The sequence below is a fragment of the Notothenia coriiceps genome, unplaced genomic scaffold, assembly GCF_000735185.1.
Source record: "Notothenia coriiceps isolate Sejong01 unplaced genomic scaffold, NC01 NC01_scaffold00017393, whole genome shotgun sequence".
In the NCBI taxonomy this organism is placed as follows: Eukaryota; Metazoa; Chordata; class Actinopteri; order Perciformes; family Nototheniidae; genus Notothenia; species Notothenia coriiceps.
The window spans coordinates 102,407-112,125 of NW_011350094.1; the positions used below are offsets into that span (position 1 = coordinate 102,407).

The 9,719-nt window shown below is 38.3% G+C and overlaps 1 protein-coding gene and 1 long non-coding RNA gene across 3 annotated transcripts in view; both read left to right on the forward strand.

The window, feature by feature from the left end:
- Window positions 1-1,105: 1,105 nt before the first annotated feature.
- Window positions 1,106-6,471, forward strand: LOC104950323 (sialoadhesin). Of its 2 annotated transcripts, none has more exons than XM_010776822.1 (8): window positions 1,106-1,177; window positions 2,098-2,502; window positions 2,928-3,239; window positions 3,325-3,588; window positions 4,429-4,701; window positions 5,108-5,210; window positions 5,300-5,465; window positions 5,578-6,471. In XM_010776822.1, exons 1-8 carry the CDS (start codon window positions 1,135-1,137, stop codon window positions 5,728-5,730), a joined length of 1,719 nt encoding a protein of 572 aa, XP_010775124.1. In that variant the 5' UTR covers window positions 1,106-1,134; the 3' UTR covers window positions 5,731-6,471. The 2 variants fall into 2 exon arrangements, with proteins under 2 accessions (XP_010775124.1, XP_010775125.1); XM_010776823.1 differs by having other exon boundaries at window positions 1,121-1,177; window positions 2,101-2,502.
- A 1,231-nt stretch (window positions 6,472-7,702) lies between these two features.
- Window positions 7,703-9,719, forward strand: part of LOC104950324 (uncharacterized) — a 4,081-nt gene continuing 2,064 nt past the window's right edge. The window contains exons 1-2 of the long non-coding RNA XR_798905.1: window positions 7,703-8,209; window positions 8,588-8,680. This is a non-coding gene — a long non-coding RNA (uncharacterized lncRNA). The remainder of the gene's footprint in view (window positions 8,210-8,587; window positions 8,681-9,719) is intronic.

Genomic DNA, 9,719 nt, shown 5'->3' on the forward strand with positions numbered 1-9,719 from the left:
TACACAATATATACAATAAGAGAAATATGTCTTACTTAACAATTACACTCAGTAAACTATTATAAAAACTCAATATGCAAAATACATTACCATGCTTATTCATTTGAAATTCTTACCTTAAAGAAATATGTTATTGTTCTCTGTCACCTTTCCTCTCGTCTAGTTGTGCCATTGCACTTTTGTGTTGGCAGTGCTGATAGTGTTCTGCCTTAAGGTGCAGGGAGGAGGAGTGCATTGACTTACTGCAGGCAGCAATTCAAAGTATAATTCAAAGAGTCCATAGTTCAAAGTGTTCATTCTTTGTCCCTGCCTCTGATTCATCGCCTATGTTTGATCTTGCAGAAACATGCCAATCAAGTGACTTGGTATTATTGCCATTATGAAGCAAAATATCAAACTATTATGCATTTCAAATGAAATAAAACGTACTATACAGTAAGTTGTGTGTATATATAGCAGTATTATATTTGCATGTATTTGTGTTTAAATTAACAGATTGACCAGCAGTCTAAACAGTATCTGCTAAAATGCAAAAGTTTTATCTTGACACTTTTTACTTTTCCCTTCTTACACAACTGCTCTGACCTACTTATAATGACGGATCTTTATTGTTGACAGAACAGATAAAAATCAGTGTTAGGCAGAAAAGTTAATCATTAATTTGTTTTGTTCAAATTTCTATGGAGTTTTACCAATATCACTTTTCTAACACTGTTAGAGGTTTGGTTGGGACAGTGTGCGTAGACAGAGGGAATCAGAATTGAACACATTTAGTGTTTGGAGTCTTTGAGGAAATGGCCAGCAGCATGAGAGTGACTCACCCTTTGTCATGTGTTGTCTCATAGATACTTGCTGAGGTCTTTCTTTCCGAACCATTCCTCATCACTTGAAAGAGTATTTGAATATGCTTACATGTTAAAATATACGTGCGCAAGTTGTTAACCAATGCTAAATTAAAAATGATCCTCAGTGGTCAGTTATAAATCTATGTATTACGCATAGCTGATATAAAAGATATTGGAAGAGTAAGAGGATGTATTAAAGTGAAGTCAGGAGCACAATGTAACACTTCCCCCTCTTTGCTCCTTTGTTCATCCTTTCCTCTGTCTGTGCTGGCAGAGCAGGGTTGCAGTCATGCACGTTGACACTGTCTTCCTTCTGTGTCCTCTCATTTTTGGTGAGTAATTAATATTTAAATTAACTAACTTCAGATATCTGTATAAATTGCAAAGTTATTCTTTATCAAGTCATGTTATCCTAAATTAATTATCCCAATATCTCTTTTATTACCATAATTATTACTGTAGAGATGGAGATATTGGTATTTTTTGTCTCCTGCAGGACATACCGTAGTCAATTAATCCTGTTTCTTTAATAATTACAAGCTCATTTATTATCTTCATATAAACTGGAAACACTTTTTAATTCTTAATTTCGGTTTTGAATATATGTACATGCCCTTATCTAATAGTGGTTTACTTTTTGTCTATCTTCACTTTTGCTGTAACAATGTGAATTTGCCCTAGGTAAGACGAATAAAGGTATTCTGAGGAAATCTGATTCTGATTATTATCTGTTAATAACAGTTTAAAAATATATGCAAATAATCCCTAAACCAATGAGGATAAATTCACAATATGAATGTACAAAACAGTTTAATAGTAGATTTTCCAGAGCAAAAACTGCTGCTGTGTTGGGGATAGGGATTCTTCCCGTTTCTAAAAATACAACAGTTGCAAAACTGTCCTGGGTCATGTTATGCAGACAGTGCAGCTAAATACAGCAGCTTTAACCTTTGATTGTCTATAGAAATGTGTTCAGTATTATGAGCTTTCTTTAAGATATAAAGGCTTGGAACACTCATGCTTTAATTGGCCATGTCCCCTGCAAATGGTCTCTTGCTTAATTCTGCTCAAAGTTTAAACAAACATGAACACATAATACATGAACAGTTATGAGGCAACTAATGGCAGGATGGCTTGATATAAACCTGCTGTCTACTGTGATTTGAACCTGATCCTATACTGTAGAGTAGACCTTGGCCTAGTAACATGTGATCCTGGGATATTGGTAATTATTTCCAGTTCTTTATCCCAGCAGCAGCAGCCTTGTGGAGGAGGGTCCAGGCTGTGTCCCCTGTGCCCTCAGTCCCTGCACATGTCCAAGCACTGGTGGGCTCCTGTGTGGTGGTCCCCTGCACTTTCACCCCTCAAACTCCTTACCCTCTCAGGGGGAGGAAGAGGGTGGACGTTCGGATTATGTTCAGAGGTGGTGGACACATCTTTCCACTCCGCAGCACAGCTTTTAACAGCGAGGACAGAGATCAAGTGAGTCGGGATTTCCAAGGCCGGGCGTCTCTCTTTGGGCGATTTGCAGATGGAGACTGCTCAGTGAAGATCGAAAGGATCAGCCGGGACGACTCCCGGGAGTTTGAGATGGCTCTGAAGAGAGGGGACGAGTTACTTTGGGGGAAGCCAAGGAGCTTCAGTCTGGATGTTGTGGGTGAGTTGCTATATTCTCTCTTTCTTCTCTCATAAAATACGTTGTTGCTTTGGAACTTTGACAACAAGATAATGTAGGCTTTTCAAAGCTTCAGAATTTGGAAAGATAAAAGTGTGGGAGTAGAAATGCGGTATAAAGTAAAAAGAAAATTACCTGACATAAATGTAATAAAAAAAAAAAATATCCAAACAAATACATATCTAACATGAGCAGTATAGAACAAAGTTATTTTCTACAAGGAAAAAAAATAATTTGGAATCATCCACCCTAAATACACAACCACTTTTGGAATGATTGATTGAATAGCTTTGTAATGGACATTTAGACCAATAATCCAAAATACTCGTCTGTGCTCTTTTAGAACTTTTGTTTTCATGACACAGTAGTAAAAGCAAAGTGTTGATGGAGTTATTCCTCAATGACAGACACCCCTGAGGCTCCTGTCATCAGCGGCATGTTGTCAGCCACAGAGGGGCAGCTGGTCACGCTGAACTGCTCCGTCAGATACTCCTGTCCCTCCAGACCCCCGACCCTTCGCTGGAGCTGGGAGAGAGGAAACTGGCCCAACGGCACTGAGCCCGCGGGGGTGCAGACGCTCCACCCCGAGCCCCACAGGCCGATGTTACTCTCCACTCTGTCTTTCACTGCGTCACACAAGGTGAAACCCAGGCTGAGATGTGAAGCCAGCTACCCAGGAGCCAGAGCATTATCCATGTCAAAGGATCTGCATGTGACCTGTAAGGATGGCTTTGACTACTATCTTTGTGTTTCCTGGCTTGTTTGACACTGACACCTTTTCTTTCTTTTTTTTATTGTCTTTAGTTTCACCCAAAGATGTAGTAATTCAGATCCAGACCTTGGTGGTGCAGGAGGGGGGCAACGCCTTCTTGGTCTGCTCGTGTAAAGCCGACCCTCCGGTGTCAGAGTACCGCTGGTCCTACAGTCAGCACGGCCGCACGGTGCACCTCCACCATCGCACACACACAATCCGGGTGTTCAACGTGACCCGGGACATGAGGGTCCGCTGCTTAGTTCAAAACCAGATTGGTCGAGGAGAGTCCAAGCCCACGCCGCTGAACATACAATGTAATACTTTCTTCTAATTTCTTGTTCCCCTCCCTCTGATGGTCATACAGTACACACATGTGGAATATTTGACAACAAGCCTCACCTACATGTGTTTGGTTTTTGCTGCTGACAGAGTAACATAAGCAACATAACACAAGTTTCACCGCCCTTTTGTGTTGAAAGTTGGTTTGAAATACTGTGGGGGGGTCAGGGTTTTTTTCTGTTGCACACCCTACAGTGATGTAAAAGTGTGCAGATCACAACCTGGAGTACACTTTAACATCACTGCAGCAAGGTGAAGATAAATCAATAGAGGTCGGCAAAAAACATGATTTTTTGTTGGCTCTGTTTCCATTTTTCTTTAAAGATTTCGAAGGGCTTTTAAGAAAATGTTTCCTAGTTCCCTTTTTTTATTGGAATGTAGCCAAATGCCACTATGTAAATGTTAACGTCACTTCAATGTCTGTATGGTTAATACGAAGCTACTACCAACAGTCAAGGACTCGAGGAAGTTATGTGCATAAACATTGTACAATGGTAAATCGTTGTTTTTACACTGTGGTATGTTTCCAGATTAAACAAACAACATATAACATCTAAATTAGTGAGCTTTAAAAGTGTATAGAGGTAATTTCATTTAATTTGGACCGAGCCAGACAAGCTGTTTCTCTGTTTCCAGTGTTTGTACTCAACTAAGCTAGCAGCTTACTGGCTCTGCAATAAAGCCAATAAGCATATTTTCAAAAATGTGTTATCCTTTATTGTTAAAAAAGAAGAAGAGATTAAAAAGTTCCTCCCACACAAACAATACTTGAAAGGCTATCAGCGAAGTTGAAATGTCCTCTTTCTATCCTACAGATAAACCAGTGATCCTCCGGCTCTCCTCCACCTGTGTTTTGGAGGATCAGGAGGTGCTGTGTCACTGTTCAGTCGACTCCAAACCCAAACCGGCCATCACCTGGAGCGTGAATGGTACTGTTCCCCCTCGTGATTACAATGGGTCCGTAACATCTGAGCCTGGCGCGCTTACAGCCACTCTGAGGGGCCACATGGACAAACCTCTGACTGTCATCTGCTTTGCTTTCAACGCACTGGGAAATGACTCCCTGTTGGTGCTGCAGGGAGAAGAAGGTGTGTTAAACGTTTTTAACTCTATCAAAGTCTCGAGCTCTGCCTCTTGTTTATTCACTCTGATATAGGGATGGAACTGAGACATCTGTGCAACATGCCTGCAGCTTGGAAACATAAGATCATTTGCTGAAGAATGCTGCAAAGATAACCTTGAGCTGTACTTTTTTGTAATTACTATGAGTACAGCTTTTCAGTTGTGGCAGTTTAATATGTAGGCTATATCTTTTTTACATAAAAAAAAAAAGCGAGCTCTTATAATGGAATATCGAAGTGAAGCTGTTACATTAAGCTCGAGGGTCAAGCAGTATTTCTGAAATGCCAAGAGTGGAACTATAATCCATGTAGTTAACCACCTGAGTTTCACATCATATGCTGATCTCTCGCTGCTTGTTTTGTCTTAAAACAGAGACAACCTTTTTGATGTGGCTGGTGATACCTGCTGTGTCCATCTGCCTGGTCTTATTCCTTCTGTCTCTTTCTTTCTACTGCTGCCGAAAGAGATCTGAAAAGTATGTGAAGCAAATCAGCCCTAAAGAATGTTCCTCTAAAATGTTCTCACTTGCTTATTGTGAGTATTCACCTGTGCCGCTCCTTTCAGACATGTTCTGAAAAGACTCCCAGCTGTGTACCCTGAAGGAATGGGGATTTATCAGGATCAGATGCCCCTCTACATTAACTGTACGGAAGTGACTCATATCTACACCAACGGCAGCTACCAACTTGTATACCAAAACTGCACACCTAATTTTGTCCATACGAAGCAGGTAGGTACCGTCCTTTTCAACAGAAGGCATTGCATTAAAAGAAAACATTAAATCTACAAATTATATATTTCCTATATTTGATGGAATAGCAACATTTGTGCTTTTTTTTCAGATCCATCCAATAGGCAGGAGAGGTGGGGAGAGAAGACGAATAGGAGAGGGTGGAGGCATCGACAGACGAGAAGGTTTAGGAGTCAGAGGCACAAGGGAGGTGCAGAGTAATGTGGCCGATGGAGAGACGGCCATTTACTTGGAGATCATTTAAACTCACTGTGGATAAGTCACAGGATCAACCTGATACATTGAACTCATTACACTTATTTTTTCTTACACTGATGGTAATGCATTGTTTATGTATATTTCAGTTATTGTAAATATCGTACATCCATACATACATTTTACGATATCTTCAATGTTAGTCTCTCGTAATCTCCAAATTGAACAAATGAAGTGTCTTCAGTCTTTGTCTGTAACCTGCGTCTGTGCTATTTTTTTTATAAACGAAGAAAAGTTTTTATTTTAAATTACAGGCCCTCATATTTGATTTGGTCTTACCGTTCTACTGCTCTAATTATTCACAACAGTTGCCGCATGTCTAACACAAAGTGTTCCTCAGGTGATATTTTGGAGTTCCTCTAGAGGGAGAAAGACCGATGAAGCTCAACCTGTAATGCAGTTTCCAACATTTATTACATTAATGAGAAAGTGTTTCCTAGTGCTCATGAGAGAATATGCCTCACCAAAAGCAGACATGTCATTACAGGAAAAGCCCAGGAGTAATTTATAACAAGAACAATGGCTCTGTTCTATTAAGTTTCTCAGTAGGGGTTGCCAGTGTGAAGAAAGCTCTACAGCAGCGGTACCAACCTTTTTCAACTCAGTGCCCACTTAAGAATACAAATGTCGTGACCCACATTCAACCATAAACAATACGGAGGCTAAATAAAGTTCTAATTAGTCAATTCAGAACATGTGACACGTTGTAAATCCAGTAGAACAGACCACTGTCAAGGACTGTGATGACCGTTGCTAAGGAGGATCAAGAAAGAGAAAGGAAAAGAGGTTCAAATAAAAATAAAAACGTAATAATGAAAATGTTTCCACACAAATCATAATGTTTTGCAAATTATTTGGCGCATATATTGAATTTAGATTTACAACCTTTAATATTGTATTTGCGATTTTAGATGAAGACCGCACACAGTTAATAAATACAACTATTTTCTGGCTAAAATACATGTTTTTAAATGTCAATCAAGCAGTAATCTTAATTTAAGGTGTTTGAAGAGTAGATTCAAAATACAATTTATTTTGGAAATAATTATTGCCACAAAAAATCAAAGGGTGGCTCAACACGCAATTAAATGGGAAATAATTAGCTCTAACGAAGAGTGGGATTAAAGGAACAATACATTTGCTTGCCATGTTGTTTTTTTGGTGGTATTTGATTGTCAACCTTTTTTGTTTGTGAAATGTTGAAGTGGTCCACTGACTGTATCTTTATTTCTTCTGTTTTTGTTGTTGAGGGATGGGAATGTCATATTCTATATGTTATTGTTATGTCCATGTTGTGTCTTAAGCATCTAAAAAAAGAAAAATTAAATGAATTTTTTTAAATTATTTACAATGCCTTCGCGGACCACTAGGGGGCCGCGGCCCACAGGTTGGGAACCGCTGCTCTACAGGACATGATACTGTAAAAGCTAAATGGAAATCAGCCTTTTTTTATGAGCAACCATCTATCACATCGTTCACACACAATGGTAAAAGCATTTGTTGTTAGAACAGTCGTAAAATGCATAAAAAATACATAATCAATACATAAACTGTTGTAGTTTAAGGTTCACATCTAACTTACATATAGGATTTAACTTTTTATAGATTTCTAAATGCTCTGTTTTCTAGGGAATTTCCATCATGTTTGCGTAAAAGGTTTCCATACTTTACTTACATGAGAGGAGATGAAAAAGTATGTTGCTTACAAGAACACTTAAAGACTGGAAACGAACAGGAGTCATTGTTTAATGTTTTTTATTCTATTTTCTTATAATACATCTTAAAATGTACGTAATGTAATGTAATGTAAATACGTCTTTAAATGTGTAGGTACAGTATTTTAATATATTTAGTCTTAAAAGACTGCGGTACAGCTCCTGAACGATTGGTGGCGATATAAATATGTCGGTGCTGCTATTTACCTGCAGAAGAAGAATCGAAAGCGCTGATTGGATGAAAATGCTGTTGTAGAGAATTGCGTCACAGGACGACACACGCCAGGCTTTTGGTGGGAATATGAGTTCGCTTCCACGTATATATATCTCAAATTAAATCCATCCATATATGTTTTGTAATGTTGGATGCAATACCAACATGACTGGCTATGTGTCAAGTACATAACCGATTCAGAATTTGTGCGTAACATCATTTTATGTTTGATAAAACCACCAGGCTAATCAGGGAAAGTTCACTCCGCCTATTGTTTGCTAGCATGCTATCACGTTAGCCAACAATATATCTGACTTAAAACAAAGTCAATTTACTTTAATTTCCGAGGCTACATTTACAGCAGCTTAAATGACATCTTGTGCTTTATGTTTTCTTAATTGGCTAACATAGCGTTTAGTGGTTACGCAGCGCTCAGTTGGTTTATTTAACATCACATTAGCTAATTCAACCTGTCAAGAATCAACAACATGCCAGAAATCCAACTCAAACACGTCGTGTCTTGCAGCACCGAGGACACTGTAAGTTCATTATATCACTTGCATTGAATGTTTACAATATTCCTTACACCAATATTTGTAGATGTATTGTTTTATTTAGGCAAAAGAGAGCCGTCCTATTACCATTCATCATAACCCTTTGTACGTGGCATATTCTTCTTATATTTTTTAATTGGTACTGTATTTTATATACCTAATGTGAACTTTTAAACTTCCATTGGACTTTTTTGTGCACCTCCCCTCCTGTTTTAATTAAAATATGTTGTGATTTGCTTCTATATTGATGTAGTTCTTTTTGCAATATTTGTCTATTTTAATGTTATACACCAAAAACCAAATTCCTTGTATGTGAACACCTACTTCAATTAACCAGATTCTGCTGATTCTAATGTAAAACAGGCACACAAGGCAGACAACCTGCTGAGCTCTGACACCTACAGAAAGTGGAAAGCAGCAAGATCTGGGGAGAAGCAGACATCAGTCATTCTGCAGGTATGTTTTTTAACACGTGTTTTCCCAAAGGCATGTTGTTATTTTTCATTGCTGATGTGAAATGTACCTAGGCTCTAGAAACCTGCTGATCCAGCATATTTGATCCAAATCAAACACTGGCGCATCAACCTAAATTGCTGAGTTTTACGTTTGTTATGAGAACTCCGCCAAATTAGGGAGTGGGAAAGGAGCTTTTAGGTCATTTGCTACCTCAGACAGAAATATCCAACATAGATTTGTTTTTTACAGTAGATTTGTTTTTTACAGATGTTTCGCTACCTGAATTCTGCAAGACATAAAGTCAGTCTGTGGATGTTGTTTTTATCTTAAACTGATATTTTGGGTTCTTGGCTTGCTTCCTTTTTAAAAAGGCTTGTGATTATTTTATGCCGGATCATACTATATGTCCCTCATTGCCCTTCATTGGTTTAAAATCCACTAAAGAAACGGAAATATGTGGATCCTGACTTACCGTTTGTTATTGCTAAGTGTTGGGCATTCTTATTTTGTGTAAGTTCTGAAGATCTATTAATCAACAACAGTTGTATGCAATCATGTTGATACAACAACAAACATTCTAAGAATCAGCAAGATTGATACCAATTAAAACATTTGACTTCTCTCCTTTTATGATACATTTGGGTCCTTTAGGGATTCCCTTTGTCTGAATCTTCTTGCTGAGTTCACATAATTGGTTAGAGATTATGCAGAAGTTAATTGCGTCTTTCCAGCTTATTCAAATGCTACTACTGCACATTTTTTTATTATCTGGGAGACAAAAAACTATTGTGCTGCTCACCTTTATGCCCCTCCAGCTCCTGCCTGATGCTTTAAGAATAGCTTATACGGTTTTAAGATTTGATATGGTAGAGTTGTATTGATGTGTCAGGCAGAGTTTCCGTTAGAATTTTCTTTTGCCGGTCAACATGTTAAAGTTTAAATCTTCCGGACAAAATGAGAAAAGTGCCGGTCAAAGTTCTTCTTTGTTATTTATTGAGCTTTGAAACAAATTGATATGATTCAATATTAAACAAACTAA

Coding starts and splice junctions, on each gene's coding strand:
- LOC104950323 (XM_010776822.1), top strand. CDS start 1,135: ATGCACGTTGACACTGTCTTCCTTCTGTGTCCTCTCATTTTTG. Junction 3,240..3,324: donor AAAGGATCTGCATGTGACCT/GTAAGGATGGCT, acceptor TATTGTCTTTAG/TTTCACCCAAAGATGTAGTA. Junction 3,589..4,428: donor CACGCCGCTGAACATACAAT/GTAATACTTTCT, acceptor TCTATCCTACAG/ATAAACCAGTGATCCTCCGG.